At 40.1% G+C, this 25,701-nt stretch overlaps 1 protein-coding gene across 4 annotated transcripts in view; it reads right to left on the reverse strand.

Annotated features, from left to right (window-relative positions):
- Positions 1-25,701, reverse strand: part of ATP8A1 (ATPase phospholipid transporting 8A1) — a 231,369-nt gene that overhangs the window by 192,887 nt on the left and 12,781 nt on the right. For 3 of the 4 annotated variants that reach the window (XM_047719196.1, XM_047719195.1, XM_047719198.1), the window contains exons 2-4: positions 3,311-3,425; positions 1,843-1,942; positions 794-892 (exon numbers count right to left, since the gene is read on the reverse strand). In XM_047719196.1, the coding sequence (XP_047575152.1) occupies positions 794-892; positions 1,843-1,942; positions 3,311-3,425 (314 nt within the window). Of the gene's footprint in view, positions 1-793; positions 893-1,842; positions 1,943-3,310; positions 3,426-25,701 lie in introns of those variants that run through there. The other variant, XM_047719199.1, reaches the window with a different exon arrangement.

Here is a 25,701-nt window from a genome sequence, read left to right on the forward strand (position 1 = left end):
TTTCCAATTTGATTCTCTACAGAAATAATATAAATAATTTGTGCAACTTTAAACTGGAGCTTCCTAAAGAATGTCTCAGGCCTTCCTCGCCTTACTGTCTGACTTGCCTAAGGCTCAACAGAAGGTCATTTCAGATAGGCCAAGTATTTAAAGAGCATAGAAAAAAAATTGGCTTCCTCAATAAGGGAGTTAAAATAACGGTAAAAGAGAGGAAAAAGAAAAGTCTGAATATATTTGGGGGAACTTATTTTATGAACAGGAAATTGACTTCCCCTTTTCTCAGCTACTAGAGTGTAATAAAATAGCAAATGTCATTACTTTCTTTCAGTAAAATAAAAGGAAGCTTAGAACTACTAAAGATGAAAAGGAATCAATGGCATTTAAAGTGAAAAACGTGCATATGAATTAAAAATAAAACCTACGTTATAAGACCCTTTACATTGAGATAATTTGGATGTTACTATGTTTAACTTGAAATAATGCTCAAATTGAACATTGGGCATAAATGAAAAAAATGGTCAAATATCATTTTCTCTCCAAGCCAATTATTGCATTTAAATTAAATTCTTTTGTTACTAAACTACCAATGCAGAGAACACTCTGCCAAGCATTCTGTCACAGTAATCCTGTAGAAACTAAGAGCAATGGATTCCAGAGCATATTCTATATGTCTTTAAGTTGAATGGGCATTTTAAACAACGTGTGTCGAGCGTTAAACTTAAAGATAAACTAATATTTTAAGATATGCATATAAAATAAGTCATATTTATTTATGAAAAAATGAAGCACTTACAATATCTTCTATGATCTCTTTGATAGCTGCCACAGCTAAAATAAATAAGAGAGGAACCAGGGTTGTGTAGCGACCTGTTGGGGATACATCAGGTATTTGCTATTTGGGGGGAGAAAAAAAAAAGAAATCCAGTGAGAACTAGTAAGTTTATAATATGTATAAAAACAACCAAGTCTTAGTGCCTCTTAAACTACACTTCGGTGCTTTTACTACTGTGGCCGACTAACACAGAGGGGGGCAGTTTGTGGAAGAGGGTAGGAGCTCGCTTCAGGACAAGCTGTCCTGTGTACCACTAACACCTACAGAGGGGAGTTAGGTAAATACCATATAATCATTAAAAAAAAAAAAAAAACACACCGAATCACATGGGAAAATATCCACACATTATCACATGGTTAAAGCAGAATAAAAAACATATGTGTTCTCTGATCTTCTTTTTGTAAGCTAAATCAGTAAACAATATGTGGGGGGAAGGGAGAGACCAGGAAGATAGACGCTGCGAGGTTAAGAGTAGTTGCATCTGAGTGGCAGAAAAAAAGTTGCTTTAATTTTTTTTCTTCAGGCCTCTTTGTCATGTTTCTAATGATTTTTACAATGAATGTGTGTTTTTTTAATAAGATGAAACTTTTTTTTCCTGATGACTACTAACTCAAATATAAGAAAAAACTAGTTTTAAAATGGAAATTCTTATACCTTAAGATTCAGAACAGTTACTTAAAATAAATTAATGTTTAATTAATATTTTAATTAATATTTAATAAAATCAATAAATTAATATTAATATGGGGGGGAGTTCCATCCCCCTTTACCATCAAATTTCATTCCTGTCATATCAAATTTACCGAATGTTTAAAATAAGCTGATAAAAGTGAATCAAATGTCAGTGGAATTCTGACATTGCTTGCAGCAAGACCTGGAAATGTCCACCCAAACCAGCTTGTCTCTCTGTGTTTAGATAAGCTTTGCAAGATTGGTCACTGGCTTAACAAAAACATTTATTAATATCTGAACATTTGACTTTGAGCTAAAGTTTTATGACGGGACTTTACCTGAAGCAGTGCAATAAAGAGAAAAAATGAGTTAGCAGCTCTTCTGAACTGAGAGTAGAGAAATCTTGGAAGGAATGTGATTATGTTGTATTTTGCAGTGCTAGAAAACAAAATGAAAAGTAGCATAAAACTTAATTACCCCATAATTAGCACCCACATTTACAAAATTCTATCATCATCATATAAAATATTAGATGAACATCTGCCCTTTGTTTCAAATTGGGAGAATATTGCAAATGGTCATTAACCTAAATGAAATGAGTGAAAAGAATTGTCAAATTCAATAGTAAGAGTTTAATTTTCTGCACAATATCTTTTGTTCTCTTTGGCCAACCATCCTTTTTTAACATACCAAGAGTAGTTTACAAAGAAGAGCAACTTTAATTAAGACAGTCTATAATACATAAATTTAAAAAATCTTACAAAAAATTGAATTTGAGTAAGACCAGGAACTTTAAACAGAGATGCGTTCACTGGATAATTTCAGGAAAATGAGAAGTTTTCTAGGTTCTCTTCAAATTTTCTTCAAGGTCCCTCCAGGAACTAGGCTAGGACTCTACACAAAACATACCAGCTATGTCCACAATCAATAAGATATCATCACTTAGGTCTTGAAAACATCCAGTCTTTTTCTTGTTATTTAAATAGAAGATTACATGAGTTGCTAATTGTGAAGCTGGATGATGGGTACAAGGGGATTTGTTGTGCTATTTTTAATGCTTTTCACAAAAAGCTTTAAAAAAAAAAAATAGGAGATTATAGGAACACATACCACATTCCCAAACTGAGAAAGGTACTCTAGAATGTGAAGTTGTAAATATTAATTTTAAATGGTCATTTCTCAAATCCAGGAATTCTGCCTCTGGAGAAACACTGGGCTAGCATAATGGGTAAGAGGTGTTCATGTTCACTCCAGTCCAGAGGCCACTTAGTGAACAGTGCTTTCAACAGCGACACTTTTTATACTATTGTTGGAAGGAAAATGTAACACTCAAGCAATTCTGAGCCCTCCATTCCTCAACACCATACTCAATTTTACAACTATCAAAAGCCAACATTTAAAGACTATTGAACAAAAGGAGTTCTTGGTGAAGAACTGCAAAGACCTCTTCCAAAATGTTAAAACTTGTTGGCCAAAAACAGTAACTCATCACTCTATCAACAGGTTCAAGACAAAGGTATTTATCTATAATCAGCTTTCACTATTGAGACACCACATAGAGAATTGGCAGAGTATGGCTGTTTATCCTTTCTGCTCCTTCCAGCTTCCAGATTCTTATTCACATCTCCATATTGGCTAGAAGTTCAAAAAAACAGCCAAGTCACACCACCTTCAATAAACTCTCAAAGAGTAACTGAGTAAACTGAATGCTCTCTGTAAGCATTTTTGTTTTGGCCGGAGAGAGGAGACGGCCTATTGAGTTCCGCTGTGATAGCTGGTCCCACAGAGATCTTTGGTAGTTCCTACCTGACATGATTATTGCAGAATTTTGTCAGCTGGGGTTGGTTGATGAATATAGTCCGTATTTCCTCTTGGTCAGCCAGTGAAGTCTTCTCCGAGACATCGTCAGTCTTCTCATAACCTTAAAGAGAGACAGTCTTCTTAGTAAGAAAAGTTTCATGTTATTATTGAGACAAAAACATACTTCATAACTACTTCAGAGTCTAAAATATGTTAAAAGCGACATGCTTCCCCAATTGATGTGCTCACTTCTTTTATAATAAAAAGAGGAAAATCCCCACATCTCCTATTTCTACTAAATTTGAAAGGCAGCATTTAATAGTCATGTAAAAACTGACCATTTCAAAACAGTAACATCACTTTGCAATTTTTACTCATCATTCCCCCATAAATGTTTGACTTCCTTCCTTCCATTATGTGAGAATACATCTGAAAGTGACAAAAAATTTTAAACTAGTTTCCATTACAGTTTTAGACAAGACTAGTAAGAGAGGGGTAAGTTAAAATACATTTTTTTTTAAAGATTTTATTTATTTATTTGACAGAGAGAGATTACAAGTAGACAGAGAGGCAGGCAGAGAGAGGGAAGCAGGCTCCCTGCTGAGCAGAGAGCCCGATGCGGGACTCGATCCCAGGACCCTGAGATCATGACCTGAGCCGAAGGCAGCGGCTTAACCCACTGAGCCACCCAGGCGCCCCTAAAATACATTTTTTTAAAACGTAAGTATACACATTTAATACCCTTCTGGTGTTTCTCCCTGCCTCCCCCTTTTTGGTGAAGACAGAAAAAAAGACAAACATTAAGGTTTACGTAGGCAACCACTGTGCTATGGTATGATCACAGCTCACTGTGATCATCTTACTCTTTCCACTAATGACAATTTATGTTAACAGTGAGTTTTAAATTTCTTGAGACCATTTCAAGTCACCTCAGGATCATTCTAACAATGCAATAGATTCCGGCAATTTCAATGTGGTAACATCTTGTCACCATATTGAGAACACTTTTTTCAAAACTCAAGTTCCAGAAGAACAGGAAAAAAAAAATGTAAGCTGCTTCTTTTTACTTTCTAGTGAGAATTAAATCAGACTAGATTAAATTAGTCTTTACCCGTTTCCTAGAAAGGGCCGCCAACAGTACTCTGTATTAGATACCCATTTTTCTTCTCTTTTTTATCTAGCCAAGCCAACCCCTCCCCTAAAACCTGCTGAACTACTGAACATTTCATCTGAAGTGTTCTACAATGCTAAGTCAGTGAGCTTTCTCTTTATTGCCACAGCCCTCTGCACTTGTCCTTCTCCCCAGCAAAACACTTACCTGAAGGACTTATTACTGACTGCCTGCTTATGAGTCTGTCTCTCCCTACCAGAATGGGCATTCCCTGAGGCCATAGATGCTGTGTTACTCATCTTCCTAACAGCAGTACCAACAAACAGCAGGTACTCAATAAATGTTTGCTGAATATCAAATGACAAAGGAGTGGTTATTTGGCCATTTGGGGTTTTTTTTTCCCTGAGGGCAAGCAAAATTTTCTCCACCCATTGATAAGGACACTAATGTCAGCCAAGTGCTGGTAACAAACTGTACAAGGAAAGCTTGGTCTGCGGGGTTTTGCTGCTATATGAAACCAGAAAATCATTCAGGCTTTCTACAAAGGTGGGAGACATGAATATGGGGACCAGTGTTGTGTGTGCAGGGGAATTCACAGGGGGCAACAAAGGGCAAGGTAAAGACAGGTGAGATGTGCTGAAAAGCACACAGGCCAGATCTCAGGAGAACGCTCACGCTGGTGCAGAAGTCTGGAACGCATCCTCTGGTTGGCAGCGAGCCAGCCACTGAGAGCTTTCCAAGCAGAGAGGCTCAGAGTGAGAATGGTCACCCTGGAGGCCACATGGCTCCAAATTAAGTACTGTCCTATCCATTTTTACAGTTTTAGGCACATTAGCAGCTTTGCCTATGGTCACATGGTGAATAATTCTCTCTATGTCATGTTTTAGATATAAACTTTCCCTCTAGTTTTATAGAATCAAAAAAATTTTTAAAAGATTTTATTTATTTATTTGGCAGACAGAGATCACAAGTAGGCAGGCAAGGGGTGGGGGGAAGCAGGCTCCCTGCTGAGCAGAGAGCCCGACGCGGGGCTCGATCCCAGGACCCTGAGATCATGACCTGAGCTGAAGGCAGAGGGTTTAACCCACTGAGCCACCCAGGCGCCCCTAGAATCAAAACTTTTTATATAGAGTGCTAGAGACTGGATATTTGTGTCTTCTCAAAAGCCACAGGTAAACATGTAATCCCCAAATTGGTGGTATGAGGAGGTGGGGCATTTGGAAGGTGATCAGGTCATGAAGGTGGAGCAAGCCCTCATAAATAAGGCCAGTGTCCTTACAAAAGGGACCTAGAGAGATTGCTTGTCCCTTTCACCATGTGAGGACACGGCGAGAAGACGGTCAGTAACCAGGAAGTGAGCCCTCACCAGACAGTGAATCTGCTGGTGCCTTGATCTTGGACTTCCCAGGCTCCAGAACTATGAGTACTACATCCCTGTCGTCCAGACACCACCCAGTCTATGGTATTGTTACAGCAGCCTGAACAGACTAAGATATGGAACACGAAGTAGGAGGATATACATTTTAAAAAATTCTTAAAAATCTTTTATGGGATTTTCCTTAATGACAGCACAAAAATCATAATGTCCTGTTTCTGGCACCTCAACCCGACAGAGATCCTCAGGAAAAACCAATTCTCAACTCTGTTCTGAGGCCCTCAGATTGCATTTACTTTATGTGGCTGGACTTTTGAGGGCCTGGCCCTTGGATGTTCTTAGCTGAAGAGTTAGGTGTCACTCCATATCCATTTATATTGGGGTCTCAAAAGCTACCAAAGGTGGCACTGGACATCACTTCTCCCCCTCGCTCATTACTTCTTTTCAGGAATATCTATGAAGCAAAGGAATCTCCTGGGACAAAGGGAATGGAATCAACCCTGGAATGGGAGAGTAATTAAAACAATCCCAATGGACTAGGAACGTCCTAACCAAGGTCTGAATAAGGGACCTCTAAAGAAAAAACTCACCAAAGTCAGGAGGGAAGTCTACGGTGACCTGTTCTCATCCAGTAGGGGGGCTGGATGGTTCTAAGCACAGAATGTTACGGATGCCACAGGCCTTCTTCCTTCAGGCACTACAGAAGAAAAGCCTTGGAAAGATGGTGCAAATGAAGCTGAGCACATGAAGCAGAACCCGTGGGACCCAGGCAGCGGGATACCCTGAGCAGGAATGACACCGGAGGAGGAAGGGCGATCGGCACTGAAAGCAGGGGGCCAGGTGCTCAGCCAGTGGGAGCCGGTAGTCACCTCTGCCCTGCTTCCCTCGGGGCTCCAGGGAGCCCAGCTCCTCCATCATCAGTAACAAAGACACCCTGCAGGCACCTGAGGCCCACTCCCAGGACATCATAAGCCAGACATTGCAGGTACCGCCTTGTGTATGCCCCCGAATTGCTTTTATTCCCAGCGGTAGGGAGTGGGCTGGGAGTAAGCCGGCATAGCAACCTGAGAAGTAGCTGAGCAAATGTACCTCATCTCACAGGTCCTCAGGAATAACCCATGAAGGTGTCTGGGGAAAAGACTAGCATTCTTACTGATTTGGAATGGGAAAGTTTGTTAACTATTCTGATGAGAGCCTTCAATGAACTCCTATCTTCTGTTGTAGAAATAGGCAGGTTAGTTCTGGACATATGGGTAACACATCAGTCCAAACTCCTTCAACATCTGATGAATTAACCCACTGGGAGATGACAAGTCTATGGGCTAGTACAGCCTGATGGACCCAGTTCCCCAACAGGGGTAGATGCATCTGTAGAACCGGAATCTTCAGTCTGTTGGGATACCTTGGCAATGGGGCCATGATACCCAAATCTGTTTGACACAGTTCTCTTTCCTTCCACAAAGCTGAGACGAGTGCTACCAACATTTAACTCTCAGACTCATCCTTTTCTGACCATATTCATCTCCAGACTGAAACTGACATTTAACCGCCCAGTGGGATTTGACCATGAAACCCTGCAGGTCTAGGAACAGATCGGCCTCTCTTACAGGTGGCTTTGCTCCTCCCATGAGTTGAGCTTACAAAGAAATAAGGAAGGAAGCCCATTTCCCTCATTTTCAAGTTCTTGGCCATTTCAATATGGCCCCAAGTATAGACATACAAAGGGATGATAGTGACACCAGATCCACACTCCTTCATTTTGAATTTTCAAGGAAAATCACTCAAGTATTCAGCCTGGTGTCCTCACTTGGGCATTTGACATCCATTAATGGCATCATTACTCTTCTTAAACTAAAAGTTCTATAAGAGTGAAGAACCTGGCGGACACAGTCACACACCCAGCACTGTAGGGAACAAAAGCGAAGCAGGTCTCAATAACGTTTTCTGAACTGCCTTAGCTTCTTTCAGTGTTGCACTCTCCAATGTCCCTAATGTCTTAAAACCAGCCAGAAGCAACCCAGTCTCCTAAAGTAAACTATGTGCACTAGCTTTTATTGAAATGAATAAGGAGGAGACTTTTCCTTATTTATGCAAAATAGAATAGACCATGATCTAGTAAGCAGAATTCCAGGTACTGTGAAAATTCTGTATTTAGTGTTTATAATATCCTGTTTGATTATCATTTCCCCAGCAGAAAAGCATTTTTGTTTCTAAAGCACTGTTGTTAACTATTTCAATTAATGATAACATTACTCAGTATTTAAATGATAAAATTACTTAGAACACACAGCAAACCAGGGATTTTTCCCAGGCCAAATTCCACATTCTTAGTTATAAACTGACCAAATGCTATTTCCAGGCTTCTGAAGGACCAAGATTTTCAATACAAGGAAACAAAGAGTGACATATCACTTTCAGCTCCTGCATGTGCTACAAGAAGGTATCACACTGTATTATTAAAGAGGGACAGGGAAGCAACATCCTCCTGGTGGCCATAGTTTTCTTTCTCAAGGAAACAGAAGATGCTGATGGGTCCGCATTCTGTTCATGGTCCTGAAGTGAACAAGGTTCCTCTTCTCCTATCAGTGTTTCATCATTAAACTCACTTGGTGGTTATGAGGCAAGCTCTGGCTCTTCCACTGAGTACTTCCGTGACCCTGTGAAAACCGATTCATGCCTGGGGGTTGTTTTTCTTCCCTTGTAAAATGAAGAAGCTGAGCTAATGCTCCGAAGTTCTTTCTCAGTTCCCAAATTCCAAGAAATTAGTATTTGCTGTGCACCAGGAAGAAAACGGCCACTACATCCTTTGTTCAAAAGAACAAGGAAATTTGCAAAATAAGAATCTCCCTACTTGAACAAGATGTTTCTCAGGACGAGCTGCATTACCTCATCTGCAGCAGAACCCAGTTGCACAGTCAAATGGTGCTCCGTGTTTGAAAAGATAAGTGTGACGTAATCTGTCGCTAGCAACTCCCTGGCACCCACCTACTGACCAGCAACGACTGGGTTCATGAGTATGTTGACATACAGTCTCTCTTTCTCTGCCCAGATTCATGATCACATGCTTATATGCACACATTATAATGCAACAGAGAAGAAAAATGCTCAACAATTATTTAACTGAAGGGCTCTGAGTCCTTTCAGTACAATTATAGCAGAAGTATCATCTTTGAAATGTTCTATTTCTTATCACAAATATCATGATCTAATCTGTCAGATGGTTCCTTCACTCATTCAACATATTTCCACATAAGTGCCTCCTAGGTCCCAGGCAGTTTTTAAAAAGCTTCAGGAACAGCAGAAAATAACATGAGGTCCCTTCTCTCAGCAACTTAGTTTCTAGAGGAGAGCAGGATAATTACAGATCATGGTAAGTGTGAAGAAAAGAAAACAAGCGATTGATTGAATAACAAAACTCTCTGTGCTTCAGTTTCATCATCTCTATGGTGGAGATAACAGAGCCTACTTCAAAGGAAGGTCACGAGTAAATGTAGAAAACAATGCCTCATCTCTATGGTGGAGATAACAGTGCCTACTTCAAAGGAAGGTCACGAGTAAATGTAGAAAACAATGCCTCGTGTGGAATAAGAGCTCCCGAAATGTTGGCTGGCCTCACTGTCGTTGCTGTCACCTCCACCGCCGGTGCTGCTTCATACTGAGGGGAAGGGAAGGCCTCTCTGAGGACAGGCTGAGCTGGGGGCTCAGTGAGGAATTAAAGAAGGGACAGTATAAATCCAGCTGGGGAGGAGCAGAAACGAAACCCTCGAGGTAAGAATCAGGTTGGCATTTCCAGGGACATGAGGATCAGTGACCGTGAACGTGGGGAGGGGCATCACATCGGCAGAGGCAGGGCCAGATTGGGAAAACAATAAAGAACTTGAACTTATATGCAGTAGGAATCCACTGAAAAGTTTTAGATGGGAAGATCGTTTTGAGGTTACTGCGATCATCCAGGAAAAAGATGACGGGGCCTGGGTGGTGACAGAGACAAAATGGGTGGATACATGATATTTTTTTGGGAGGTGGTGCTGCTCTGACCCTCACAGCTTCTCCAGGACAAGCATTACCGTTCCCCCGCTGTGTGAGGCCACTGTTAACCCACTGTCTGAAGTTACTCCAAGCCAAAGCCCAAGACTTGAGAGAAATTTAGGATTTTAAATGCAACAAATGATTAATGACTTAACAGAATCCTCTTTACAGTCAACCAATCCTATCCTTAAAATCAAGCGTCTTTTTCTTTTTATAACATACCCGAGGATACTGACGACACCCATACACTCAAGGAAGGCATTACAGAATTGTAACTGGGAGCAAAGACCATGGAGTGAGAGATACAGTTCAAGGCCACCAGCTGTGATCTGTGGCTGCCTTAGGCAAATTACTTCACTCTAGCTGCCTACCTTGTTTCACGGGTTTTTGTGGGGATTCAATGCAATAATGCATGTATGTAAAGCACGCAGGACAGAGCCTTGCTCCCAATGCACATACAAAAATTCTAGCTATTATTTTTATTACTATGAGGAGAAAGGCAGACTGTGGGGGAAAGGAATAGGCTTTATGGTCAGATCTGGATACCTTAACACTGTGCAAATTATTTTATGTTCTGAGCTCAGTGTCCTCATGCGTAAAATAGTTACTGAAGGGATCAAATGACAATATGTGAGCAACGTAAGCACAATACTTGTCACTCATACAATTCCCATCAGCCTGTCCTCCAGCTAGATATTATAAAGTAAATCTCCCCTTCAAAATACTTGAGATGGAGAAAACAAGTCTTAAAAGACACTTGCAGGTATGAATATTTTTTTAAATTTTGGGATAATATTTAATTAAGGCCGTGACCAGTGACTACATCTAGACAGTACAATAATGGACTTTACCTTACAATTTTATAAATTAATATAAAATCAGTAAATGTTTTCCCCCTAATTGTCATCTGTGTGGGGGGTTATGCAACAGAAAAGCCGGGGTGGGTAGGTAGGAGGGAGAAGAGAACAAAATACAAAGTCATTCTGTTGCCTGGTTATATGGTTATAGAACCATTGAGTTTTTGCAGACTCAACTTCATTGCAATTATCAGTAAGGCTAAAGCTGGAATCAGAGTGTCTATTATATTATCTCCTAACATATTCAGGAGAATCCAATTGTATATTCTTTTGCTCAGTGGCCTCCAATATTACATATTAAAGATGGTCACAGTAATTGTTTATGGTTTTTTGACATAGATGAGGTCATCAGACAGTCATGCCTGCAACAGACATGGAATCTAATAAAAGATTAACTGGAAAACTAGCCAGAGACTTTAGAGGCACAAACTATAGAATTTAGGTGTGAGCAAAATTAGGGTTACTTATTAGGAAATTATGAGTATTACCAAAATTTTAATAGGTTTTGGTTTTGTTTTCTGAAAAAAAAAAAAAAATATATATAGCAATTAGAAGTCCTCATGTAATAGGTTTTTTTTGTTTTTGTTTTTGTTTTCGGTTTTTTGGGGATTTTTTTTGGCTCAAGTTTCTGGAACAAAGCACTCTTCAGCTCAATATAATTTACAGTTTGTATTTATTTTGTTTTTAATGGTATCTTACTACATAAATTGTTTAATTAGAAATATAAAAGCAGTTACTAGAGCTACAAAAGAGATTTGAAATCCCATATCCTGCATTGTTGGAACAGAACAGTGATTTCAAATGTGCAATTGTGAGCTTGACAGCAGCTGCTCAGAGAGGGTACAAAGGGAAGAAACCACCTCGTGGGAAAACAATGAACTGGGTGATTTAAAGGTTAAGATTCATACTACAGTTTCAAAGATGGCTCTGAAGAAATCAAACACCTTTAGAAGTATGGAAATTAAATAGAAACTATTCAGCAATCTATCTCGAATTTCTAGCCCATGACTGCAATAGCCAGAAGGGAAATGAAATTTTCAATTGCATCAATACACCTTCCTAGACTGTGTTCATTTGGGCTTAGTACAGTGGACATCTGCTGCTCATTTTAGCTCGACATCTGCTTCTCCGGAAAAATCCTTTGGTTTTCTTTGGAGAACTCCCCTTCCCCAACTGTAGGCAGTCTTTAGGGACTAGTACATCAAGATACTAGTCCCTTTTTGACATAAAGGTGGGCACAGGGTCCATGTGTAAACTAATCACAATTTACATTCTTGACATATGAGAAGGTTGGGCACAGGTAAGACACCTGAACTAATAACCATCTATTATTACTCGAGCTGCCTTGGATCATCCTTGACCTTCCTGTAAAGCTTCTATTTGATTCTGGGAACTACTCTACCTACTTAAAGAATATGCTCAGCTTCCTTATTATGGAATTTTAGCAGAGGCATTTCGGTCCTTTGCTTGAAGTTCTCTCCCAATGCCCATCTAATGTAGGATACTGACACCATGCTGGGTCCAGGCCACCAGTCACTAGCTGACTTTCCTGCTCTGCATGGAATGATGACCTGGAACTATAAAGCAACTACCCTGCCCACAAAATCACCAGGCTGCCTAGGACCTTCCCCAACAGGCCCTACTTGATAGATCAGATCTCCTCTGATGTTAACAGCTGTCCTATCCAAGCCCTGAGTATAGCATGTTCTGGGATAACTAGGGGTTGTCACCCTAAGAAATTTACACAACAGCCAAAATCTTTCTACATCCCTAGCTTCCTCTCTTTTACTTTCTTGTTCATGCAAATGTGAGCGCAGCTCAAACCCTCAAGCCCAAGGAGTTATAACAAAAGGGTGTTAACAAAGGACATCCACTTACCCCAGGGGGGTAAAACATGGTGATGTGCTTCAAAAAATTGGTTGTTTTCATCCTACAGAAAGGTTAACTTCTTTTTTAAAATAATTCTTCTCAAAATGATGACGGTAAGGAAACTACTTCTCAGGTTCAGAGAGCGAGTGAACACCTCAACCAGGACAATACATGGAAATAGACTGAAGTCCAGCCTGGCTCCACAGCTCTAACACTGATGGATGCGTTCATTCATGCAACAGTAAAGCTTGGCCTGACTCCTAACTCTATTTCTCCTCTTCCTGCCCTAGTCTACCTCAGTAGTTTTTCCAACCATAAATCTCTCCTACGCTCATGGCCTTGTTAGATGCTACTTCGATGTTAAAGCACCCTTCCCCCTTACTCCTTGAAGTGTCACCTATGAAATTGTTAATAGATTGTGGTCTTTTGACCATTCCAATATTAATCTTTTTTTTTTTTTTTAAAGATTGTATTTTTATTTTTTTGACAGACAGAGATCACAGGTATGCAGGCAGGCAGAGAGAGAGAGAGAGAGAGAGAGAGAGGAGGAAGCAGGCTCCCTGCTGAGCAGAGAGCCTGATGCAGGGCTGGATCCCAGGATCCTGAGATCATGACCTCAGCTGAAGGCAGAGGCTTTTAACCCACTGAGTCACCCAGGCACCCCCCAATATTAATCTTTTGACCTGTATACTTATACATAGCAACAGATAATAAGGATAGATATTAGAGATATACCTAACTTATGAGACAGGGCAGGCATAAGGGCACCTGTAACTGTCAGGTATTTTACTCTAATATGGGGAAGTAACAAAGAACACAGCAGGAAAGTCTTTTGCATGTAATAAATGTTCACTAAATTTTCTATTTTAGTATCAGGCATCCAAAAATTCCTAGAAGTTCTGTGCCTATCCTGATACCCACTAGTATATTCTTTAAGGACCTGTCACACAATACACGGTAAATGATATTTTTCTTTAAGTGTCTTTGTGGGAACTGACCTAAAAATAAACAAGTGTGAAACCACATAGACAACATTTCTTATCTAGAAGAGGAGAAAAATAGCTTAATATTTCCTGAACTCAGGCTGATTGTAGCGAGTCCCAAGAGTAGTACTATGAACCCTAAGTGGCTGGACCCTAAAAAAATTGCTCCTGACATTAGGAAGACAGGCTATCCTTAAGGAAGTACCACATGAAAATCTATGGCATGCCTAGTGTGGAACCTCACACATAGTAAGTATTCAGTTTTCCTGGCCACCAGCCCTGGATATTAACCTAGAAAAATAACATCTTGGGCATGCTAGAAATAATAATGAAAATTTTAATAATTTTAATAATTTTAAAATATTTAAAATATTAAATTTTAAAATATTTAAAATATTTATTTAAAATTGTAAAATAAATTTTAATAATAATGAAAATTTAATCATGCTTAACAGGAAAGGAAGAAGAACAATAAAAGAAATAAATGGTATGTTCCCAATATAGATTTAAAAATTGGCAAGGAAACAGACCGGACTAGCAATGAGGGGTTTCAACTGCCAGATATCTACCAGGCACAATTAGCTAAAAAGCACCATTGACTTGTCTTGGCACCAAATTGAGAAGACGGAGGAAACAAGAGGAGCAATTGCTACTATGGACTGGCTTCTAATTGATACAAAAGGGATAAAGTTGAAATAAAACCTGTAGAAAACATAACTGCACCAGAGCTTTTGACAGGCAAAAAGAGAAGTATCAGACCAAGCCAGACATGTATTCTAGAAGGATACATTTCAAGTATCATCAAGACCCAAAAGGGCAGAAGTCAGAAGACTGTCTAAAGCAACATGCTGGGGCACATGGTGGCTCAGTCAGTTAAGCAACTGCCTACGGCTCAGGTCATGATCTCAGGGTCCTAGGATAGAGCCTGCATTGGGCTATCTGCTCAGGGAGGAGTCTGCTTCTTCCTCTCCCTCCCTCTGCCCCTACCCTACTTATACGCCTGCTTACACACAGGTGCTCTCTCTCTCTCTCCAAATAAAAAAAAAATAATAATAATAATAAATAAATAAATAAAATCTTTTTAAAAAGGCAATGTGCTGGGGCGCCTGGGTGGCTCAGTGGGTTAAAGCCTCTGCCTTCGGCTCAGGTCATGATCCAGGGTCCTGGGATCAAGCCCCGCATCAGGCTTTCTGCTCAGCGGGGAGCCTGCTTCCTCCTCTCTCTCTGCCTGCCTCTCTGCCTACTGTGTATCTCTGTCTGTCAAATAAATTAAAAAAAAAAAAATCTTAAAAAAAAGGCAACATGCTGACCGACTATGAAAGGTCCCCGTGAAGGGGAAAGGGAGGCGGTCTTCAAAGAGACCAGTGCTGCTACACAAGTAAAAGAAGAGAAACAAGATCATGGAAAAGGTTGGAAACTGGCTCACACGTTCAAAGCGAATAATAACAGATGCACTGACATCTGAGAATGAAGGAAAGGTGTTTGAAAAAATGTCAGAGATGACGGAGATGTTTCCTCCCATCCATTTGGGAGTACAAGGAATTGCTGGATAGGTCTGTTGCCTGCAACTGATGGTATAATGTTAAGAGAGAATAAAATAAAACAGAACTTCTCAACTCCTACTTCACGTCATCCTCTTTCAACAGTAATCAACTTAAGACTTTCTTAGAAAAGTTAAACCAACATTAGTTGGAGGCACGAAAGCACAAATGAAAGGACGGGCTTGCTAAAAAAAAAGAAAGCCAGCACTATCTGCTCTAAATGAACCACCTATCTCGTAGCTATCTATGTCTATATCAATAACACATACAAACAGACAGACACATAGATATTTTTAAACCTACAGAACTGTGAGAACCTGTAGAATCGTTAAATGGATTGTCACTAATCATAGAAGAGCCACGGTGAATGAGAGGTTCCAAAAGTTGGAGGTAAGAAACTGCTGTCCCAGTGCTCTGAACAGGAAAGAAAAGGAATCCTGTATGTTAGAAACTGTTTATGAACCTAGTCTACAGAGTTCTTTCAGAGTTCACAAATGTATATAATGAGAACTACAATTCCTAAAGGATTTATGATAAAAATCTGAAAATAAATTTTAAAACATTTCCCTTTAGCATTGAGAATTCTGTTAACACTGAATAGCACTTCACTGTTTTAAAAGTGGTGTTTCTCATAACATAGGTTGTATGGCCAGAGATTAAAAAAAAGTTTCCCCTTTGAAAAAGATTTTGTGTATGTGTGTTACCTAAGTCTAAACAATACTGTTCTGGCTAGAGATTGGGGTCATGTCAGTCAAAAATCAAGTGCAGATGATTAAAAGAATGATTTAAAGGAAGGAGGTGATCATCAGGGACCAGCAAGTCTCCACAGACTTTCTTTCCTTTTTAAAAATAGAGCTTTTAGGTGCATCTCAGTGGCTCAGTTGGTTAAGTATCTGCCTTTGGCTCAGGTCATTATCTTGGGGTCCTGGGATCAAGCCCTGCATTGGGCTCCCTCCTCCGTGGGGAGTCTGCTTTTCCCTCTCCCTCTCCCCATTTGTGCATGTACTCTTCCTCTCAAAAAAATAAATGAAATCTTAAAAAATAAAAATAGAGTCTTTAGCACTGGTTTTCAACAAGGCTTTCAGATAAGCCCTATTCTTTAAAACAGAGACACGATTCCATGATTATGTAATGATCTGAATTCTTAACCAGTTGACCAACATCCACAGACAGGGTTCACATTGGAGGTTTCCTTTGGTCCCTCCTTGCCTGCAAGCCCATCTGAAGGAGCTTACTCTGAGAAACCCTGGCTCCTGCCCCTCTAATCCTCTCCTGACCTATGATCTTGGCCTGGGGTGTCAGGGATAACACGGGGCACCTGACCAGCTGGGCCAATCTGATTCCCTTCTAGGAATATGGTCTTGTGGTCCAGAGATATAGGCAGGCTGACTCAGCACTAGCAGGGAACATCACAGAGAATGAGGCTGGAGAGGGGTCATGGCACCTTGAAGCCATATGCATGCCAAAGGTATGAAGTAGAAAATGAAATAGATTACAGAGGGGAAAAAAAAAACCAGGACAATACTGTGCAGAGTGAGTGACCCCAAAGACTGAGTCCCGTGAGTCTCTGCTGTGATACAAAAGGATCCCCCGGACAGATAAAGTAAATACATAACTTCCAGAGGGCTCTGGAGGACATACAGCGCACCACTAATAATTGTACAGATGACATTAAAGAATCTGAACTCAAGATGGTTTGGGAAGCTTGAATGAATTGAAGGTTCTATACTAACACCTACAAACAGGGGCACCTGGGTGGCTCAGTGGGTTAAAGCCTCTGCCTTCGGTCATGATCCCAGGGTTCTGGCATTGAGCCCCACATCGGGCTCTGCTCAGCCGGGAGCCTGCTTCCTCCTCTCTCTCTGCCTGCCTCTCTGCCTACTTGTGATCTCTGTCTGTCAAATAAATAAATAAATAAAATATTTAAAAAATAATAAAAACCAAACAAACAAACAAAAACTCCAACCATGCAAATACAACATGGGTGACACTTGGTCCAGCAAAACGTGGATCAAATAAAAGGTTTCATTGCTTTTATTGCTTTCTTGCAAGAAAGCACTTGCTAAGAATTTGACTTGGCTGAGAATGAAACGAGCTGTTTTACAAGGGGGCATGATTCCCATCACTGAGAGGTACTCAAGCAGGAACTGGGTAACCAAAGGCTAGGCAGGCAGTGTCGGGACCATGTTGTACTGTATGAATTCTATATTCCCTCCAACACTATGGTTCTACAAGGCTGTCTTTTTGAAATGATTAAAAAAAAAAAAAGACAATTATGAGGTCATCAGGGAACCACAAATACAGGGCTAATGTACAACAAAGTTTTAATCACTTTAATCATGGAGAAAAGGACTCGAATTGATAAAGATCCTTGCAGGCTAGTTAACCCTATGGACTTTGGCAGCAATGCATTCATAGAAGATATAACTGGATTATAGTTCTGAATGAGCCAGCCCTTAAAACACACTACAGAAAAAATATAAGTAAACCACCATGGAAATATCTGAATTATTATAAGTTTCATTTTTAGAGCTATTTATGCATCTTACAATGTAAAAATAGGTGAACACATGACTGGTTCCAACAGGCTAGTTCTCATTTTATTTAAGGAAGCAGAAACACTCAAATAACATCATTTTGCTGCTGTATTATTCTCAGGATGTGTCAGAGGAGTTTGACAGACACCTGCTTCTTACCCTCCATTGTGACTTTTTAAGAGAGAAATAATAATCTCCTTTGTTTCTTAACAAGGTCTCAACCACCAAAAAACACCTAGTGAGGACCCCAAGCCTACCTGCTAATGATGACTTTGGGACAGAAGTCAGTGCAGCACGCACAGCAACATAAATTGCCCACAAGCAAGACCATTTTACACCACAGAACACATCCCGGGATAAGAACAGGGGTGACACGCACGTCTGCCTGTCGAAGACCAGCCGTGTGCACAATCTGGCATGAAACCTACTGAACAAGTCACCGAACAAGGGCTAGAAAAATGGGAAATCCATAAAGGAGCCCCAGAGAGAGAACCCACACAATCCCAACACGACCTTGAGAATGGCTGTGGCCTGGGGTTGGCTTCTTTGCCGTAAGCACTGTGGGCAGTATTAAAGAACCCACCAAGACTGCTTAGCCGAGACAGCCTCAGAGATCTAGGAGTTCCCCTGCCCAAAAAGCAAGTAAGGCATGGCTGGCTTCCTTCAGTATGTCAGGATGTGGCTAAAGAAGAGAAGACCAAAAACCTCCACTAAGCAGATTCAACAGGACGTGTGACTGACAGCTGGTGGGCTGCAAAGACATAGACGATCCAGCACGGTGCTCAGTGACATTAAAGCGATGACACCTACAGATGTGTGAGATTGTCATCAACCCTACCAGTTCGCAGGTGGAATAAGAATGGTACAATGACGGGCTGCACAGATGCTTCGAGAACCTTCTAACACCGGAAATAAAAATCACCCACTGGAAAGGGAGGCTCTCAATTCAAACAAAATCAGCCCTTCAGACCTGCTGGGACACTTGGGTGAGCACAGTGAAGAAACTCCATGAGATTTTTTTTTTTTTTTAAAGATTTATTTATTTATTGACAGAGATCACCAGTAGACAGAGCGGCAGGCAGGGGTGGGGGCGTGGGGGAAGCAGGCTCCCTGCTGAGCAGAGAGCCCGATGCAGGGCTTGATCCCAGGACCCTGGGATCATGACTTGAGCCAAAGGCAGAGGCTTAACCCACTGAGCCACCCAGGTGGACCATCCATGAGATTTTAAAACCACTCCAACATGTTAAAATCTCAGCTTCCAAAAACTGAAGAGTTTGATCTGATCCCAGTCACTCACCAGCCACAGATTCAAGTAACATTTGCTTAGCACTACTTTACAGCAAGTGCCTTCATTTAATTTCTGTATTCTGAAGGATGTTCTGGCAGCTTGGAACACCTCAGAGCCAAAAGAACATGATGATGACATGGAAGAAAGTTCTTTTCACCTCTGATGATGGAGTGAAAAGTCCTGGCAATAGAAATATCAATCCCAAAGAGATTAAATCCATAGAGTTCCCAGATGTCTAAAACCCACTGCAATAGCTAAGACACTAACAGTTATGTTTACTGAAGTTCTAAAGATTATACAAAGAAGATGAGGGAAGTAGGAGATGGAAATCCTGATTTTAAAATAAATGTGATATTCTAAGAATACAAAACAAAACAAAATATACACACGAATATACCTATTATGCACATGCGGGCCTTCCCACTCTTTTCTAAGATGCAAGAATGTTTTCGGTCCTTCATGCCAGTGTTTTCTATCTCAGTAAATGGCACCATCATTTTGGGGCTCAGGGCCCCCAAATTTTATTCATTCTCCACAACTTTCTTTCTTTAATTGCTCCACCATACTATCCATGAATAAATCTGCTAGATCTACCTTCAGAACTATATCCTCTTCTTGTCACCTCTGCTGCTGCATGGTAGTCCACACCCCTGACACTGCTCCTTGTTTTATCTCCTATCCCCAAGGTGAAATCAGAATCTCTGGGGGTGGGACTCAGGTATCACTGTGGTTAAATCTCCTTGGGAAAGTCCAGTGTGAAGCTGGTCTACTCTCTACACAACAGGCAGATGATTTATTGGTGGGAATTAGTACCATTCTGCCAAAGGAAAATGGTGTCTCAGGTTATGTGACTTGTCCAAGGCCACACAGCTTGGAAGAGTCAGAGGTCAGTTATCACTCCAGGCTAACTGGGAGCCCAAATGCCTCATTTCATTTTCACGTAAGTCAACTTTTATTTATTTATTTATTTTTAAAGATTTTATTTATTTATTTGACAGACAGAGATCACAAGTAGGCAGAGAGGCAGGCGGAGAGAAAGGAGGAAGCAGGATCCCTGTTGAGCAGAGAGCCCGATGAGGGGCTCGATCCCAGAACCCTGGGATCATGACCTGAGCCGAAGGCAGAGGCTTTAACCCACTGAGCCACCCAGGCGCCCCTAAGTCAACTTTTATTATAAGGTGATAGTTTAAGATGCCGAGGAGAGCAGGAACAGCCCTAAGAATGTTATAGTCTCAAATTGTGTTGTTGTGCCACTGAAAACAAAAGCACTCTACTTTTTAAGTAGTTATCATGTCAAATAGTCTGTACCAAGTAGACTAAAACATGTGAAACAGAAACAGTAAAGATAGTGATTCTAGTTTGAGTCAATAGGATTTTTAAAAAAGGACAATTCCAGCTGAACATTTGGAAAAAATGTTTGATATCTTATAAAGAAAACTGTTATATAGGCCTAAATCTTGGTACTCAGACTTAGTTAAAATTAAAACACGTAAGGAAGTAGTTCACCCACCATAAGGATAAATTTCCACAGGGAAATTCACTTAATAAATCAAGGAAGTTCCCCTGGGCATTTGGAAAATTAAGAGAGTTTTTTCCTTTCTTTCCTAATCATATTCACTAAGAAGTCACAGAAAGGCCAAGTCATGTAATGATTCTTCCATTGAACTTTAACAAAAAGACAAGAATAAGTAGCCATCTGGGGTTAAATTGAGCCAACAATTCAGAACTTTCCCTGGCGTCCTAGGTTCAATTCTGGCTTTTAAAAAGATTCCATCTGTGGAGCACAAGTCACATTATCACCTTAAAAAAAAAAAAAAAGCCAAGTCTAAATGTAGAAACAGTAGGATAGAAGAGAGCTATTAAAAAAAAAAAACACAAAAAAAACAAAAAAAAACAATCACACAATGTTGGTTGGACACAACGGACAGGCTCCAAGTCACGTGGAGCTTGGTTTCTAATCCTCAGAATCTGAAAGAATCACATCCTGCAGCCCCTCAGCCCCATGCATGTGGTCACAGAGAAACCCCACGGGCTAACTTGAGTCTCAAAAATGAGTTTCCTCTCAGCAACCAGAGAAAGCAGGTAAATTAGGACTTGTGGTAAGTTTTCATTTTCTGTACCTTAACCTATAAAAAACTTCACATCATGGTGGGATAAATCAAAAAATACAAAAATATGAATCCAAAAGATTACATGTACCCCGATGTTTATAGCAGCATTACATACAATAGCTCAGTTGTGGAAACAGCCCAAGTGTCCACCAACTGAAGGTACGTAAAGAAGATGTGGTGTATACACACAATGCAATATTATTCAGCCATAAAAGGGATGGCATCTTGCCATTTGCAATGACACGGATGGAGTTGGAGAGTGTTACGCTAAGCAAAATAAGTCAGAGAAAGACAAATACCATATGATTTCACTCATATGTGGAATTTAAGAAACAAAACAAACAAGCAAAGGGAAAAAGAAAGAGAGGGGCAAACCAAGACGCAGACTCTTAACTATAGAGAAAACACTGAGAGCTACCAGAGGGCAGGTGGATGGGGGATGGGTTAAACAGGGGATTAAGGAGCACATTTGTCGGGATGGACACCACGAGCTGTATGGAAGTGTTGATTCACTATGTTGTACACCTGAAGCTGATATCACACTGTAGGTTTACTGACAGAAATTTAAATTAAAAAAATATTTCAAGGGGCACCTGGGTGGCTCAGTGGCTTAACCCACTGCCTTCGGCTCAGGTCTGATCTCAGGGTCCTGGGATCGAGTCCCGCACCGGGCTCTCTGTTCAGCAGGGAGCCTGCTTCCCTCCCTCTCTCTCTGCCTGCCTCTCTGTCTACTTGTGATCTCTCTCTGTCAAATAAATAAAATCTTTAAAAAAAGATATTTCAAAAAAGGAAAAAAATGATTATAAACAGGAGAAAAACAAACTCCTTAACATAAAGTTGCCACAGAGGTTTCAGAGACTTACCAGATCATTAAGGTATTTCTTCTGGGTACAAATGATTACATATATACCTACAAATACGGCTGAATAAAGCAATTAATTACTACCACATACCAAAAGCAAGTAGGTTAGCAAAAGAACAAGTAATGACACTGCAGAATGTCTTGAATTCATCACGCTCCCAGAGTAGATATAACACCAGCTAAAAATACACTAAATGTGTTTACTCGTCATTTGGTTATACTGAATTAAGTGTTTAGAATTTTTTTAAAATCTAATTTTATTTTTTTTTCAGTGTTCCAAAATTTATTGTTTATGCACCACACCCAGTGCTCCATGCAATATGTGCCTTCCTTAATATCCACCACCAGGCTCACCCAGCCCCTCACCTTCCTCCCCTCCAAAACCCTGAGTTTCTAAGAGTCCACAGTCTCTCATGGTTTGTCTCCCCCTCCTATTTCCCCCAACTCCCTTCTCTCCATCCCAATGTCCCCCGTGTATTCCTTATGCCTCCACAAATAAGTGAAACCATATGAGAAGGGTAAGCAAGAGGAGTATAATTAGACCCATGAGGTAACTGAGTAATAGACAAAAGATTTACCAAAATATCCACTTGCACTTGGTTTCTGGCTGACAACCTAGATGGCTTTATTCACTCTATTCGTCATTCTCTCTGCAAAGTAAAAAATTCAAAAATCTCACCAGTGTTTTCCAGCATTGCTGTACTTGAGAATTACCTGGGAGATACCAAGTATCAGTGCTTGGTCCCTATGCCCAATGGAGCAGACTTATTCCACTGCTCTGGGATAGGTCCAGGTATTGGTATGATTCAGAAGTTCCCAATTTGATTCACTGTGCAACCTGGGCTGAGCACCACTGACGTACACAACAGGGTTACAAAACAATCCACATTACACAAGCTTCCCCCTGTCTGACCACATTGGACACACTTAGCACAAAAGATGGCAGACAGAACCATTCTTCTTTATGTCCTCTCCCTAACCATTATTTGTAACAGTGAAAATAAAGTTACAAAAGTTAAGTTCACCTGAGAACACCTATCACAAACCATTCTGGCGTTGATGGTGGAATGAACTCGAGCTTAAGGAATAGAGCACCATAGTAATTTGGGTAAAATCTATACACCAGGATCTGATTTACTTCTTTGGTCAGAGATAGGACATGGCCTCGGTTAAAAAATAAATAAATAAATAAATAAATAAAAGAAAAAATAATAAAAAAAAATAATAAAAGAAAAAGAAAAAAAGCATAAAGACAGACTAGAAGGGGAACTGGAAAGGGTCAACCAGTCACAGACATGAGGGTGACCATACAGTGGCAGAGCAAGAGATCCAGGAAAATTGGTCATGAACAATAGGTACACCCAGAATCAAAGAGCCCCAACATGGAGCAACAAGTTTGTCCAGACAGCTGGCCAAGAGCAACAGTGGGGAAACTGAAAGCAAACGACATTCAGAAACCTTGGCAGGCCTGGTTTAGCATCAGAATTGTTCACACGTGCAGAGTCCTTCAGTCCAAGCTATGGTCAGGGAGAGGGTCTCCTCTCCCAGAGTAAGGCAGAGCCCCTGTTCAGGAGCTCTGAGATCCTGTGACACTCAGGGTCAAGGAAACAGTGACGGGGTGATTCCTACCACATCCTTAGAGTGCTAAGTCAGAGCTCCTTAAGTATCTCCGAGCTTTAAGGTTTGCAGGGCTGAGTCGACACTGAGGTGAGGGAGAGATGAGGGGGAAAGATGGGCTGTAGATGCTGGAGGGGGACTTCCTTTATACCAAGTTGGATTTCTCTGAGGATCACAGTTAAGCATGGGGATCCAAGCAAATTACGGAAATTAATCTAGATCGGTGTCGAAATAAACCAACTCTCAGATTCACCCTTGCATTCACTGTTTGTTTACTTCCCTCATTAAAACCAATCTCATATTCTAAGTCGGTCTGGTCCACTAAAGTGGTTTCCTGGTCTATAATGGAAGCTAGCTTTGGCCTTCTTAGTAACATTCTCTACCTAAACTGTTACCTGACTCATCTGATCCCATTCAGCACAACCCCAGATGGATCAAGAGCAATCATCTTCAACAATGGTTCACACGAAATAATGAACAGAGGCTCGATTTAAAACAGACATTTCCTTTTGCCCAGTTAGTTGCATCAGTGACAACAAAGCCAAGTTCTATAGTTCCCTTAGATGAACACAAGTGATGGCAACGTTGTATGTAAAAGCACACTACTCGAAGTTGCTATGTGCCCACATTACATGTTCACATTTAAGTGCAAACTAATAGGAAGGCAAGGCAGGATGGTTTTCATCAAATTTACTTAAAAAGAGAACTTAAAAAGCAAGCAAACAAACAAGCAAAAACGACAGCTCCAAAAGATGCCACGATGTACTTACATAAAATCTCTGAATGGCCACAAGGGCCATGTCAAAAGCAGGATCATTTAAGCACTAACAAGGTTTTATGAGGACATCCGTGACAGCCTGTCATTGTAAGGAAGGAAGCTGAAGGCTTAAATCTCTATTTAAGAGAAAGGCATAGCCACACATATATTTTTAATGCTAGTAAATCCTAACAGGTAAACACATGGTGGAGGGATAATTTACATCTATGCGGTCCAGAACAGCAGCCACTAGCCACATGTGGCAACTGAGAACATAAAATGATTCTAGTCCAAATTGAGATGTGCTGGAAATATGAAATATACAGTAGTTAGAAACATACTACAAAAAATGAAAGCAAAGTATCTCATTAACTTTTAATATCAGCAATATGGTAAAACTATTTTGGATATATTGAAAGAACATATTATGAAAATTAATTTGACCAGTTTCTTTTCATTTTTTTCAGGTGGCTACCAGAATATTTAAAACTTCATATTTTTCTAGCATTTGCAGCCCACATTCTATTTCTCTTGGAGTTGATTTCTGATAGGAATGCCAATTTGATGTGAACAGATTCCATGGAATCATTAGTTAAATTCTGGTTGGTCTAAATTCTGATCTATACTCTCGGCAGATGAGTATCATCTCAGCTATTCTTTATAGGCTCCTGTATGAAATCTTAGAAGTTGTATGTTGGAACAGAGTCTACAATACTTCAGCAGATAAAAATGAACCAATCTTGCTGAAAAAATAGCATAATTGAAATATATCTGGTTAAGTCTAATTAATCGAAAACCTCATTTAAAAATACTTTGTTTCAGGCACCTGGGTGGCTCAGTTGGTTAAGCGACTGCCTTTGGCTCAGGTCATGATCCTGGGGTCCCAGGATCAAGTCCCACTTTGAGAATCTGCTTCTTCCTCTGACCCTCCCCCTCCATGTGCGCGCTCTTTCTCTCTAATAAATAAAATCTTTAAAAAAATAATAAAAATAAAAACACCCTGTTTCATGACACGGTGTAATTTGAAAACTTACAAAGATGATAATTAACTGAAAAACTATGTTAAAGGAAAGAATTCAGACTGGTGGACAGTGTCAAAAATGAAACACCTCACATGTGTTTCAAGAGCATATAACATAGAAAGGTTCTATTCACAATATCATCATAAAATTTAAATCATCTATGAAAAAATAATTAAAGTAGACAGGGTTTATTTTAAGAAATCTCTACCCAGCTAAGGAAAGAAATGCCAATAAATGCAGAAAAGAAACTAAGCTTCAATGACTTAACATATGAAAGATGTCAATTCATTCTTTCATTAAATTCATAAACTTAATGTAATCCCAATAAATATCTCAACACATTTTTTTAAATTTGATTAAGTGATTCATTCATTGGTTCAAGTGGAGAAATGAACATGAAAAATAAACAGAAAAAAATTTTAGATAAAAGAGCAGCGA

The sequence above is a fragment of the Lutra lutra genome, chromosome 2 (genome assembly GCF_902655055.1).
Source record: "Lutra lutra chromosome 2, mLutLut1.2, whole genome shotgun sequence".
Classification (NCBI taxonomy): domain Eukaryota; kingdom Metazoa; phylum Chordata; class Mammalia; order Carnivora; family Mustelidae; genus Lutra; species Lutra lutra.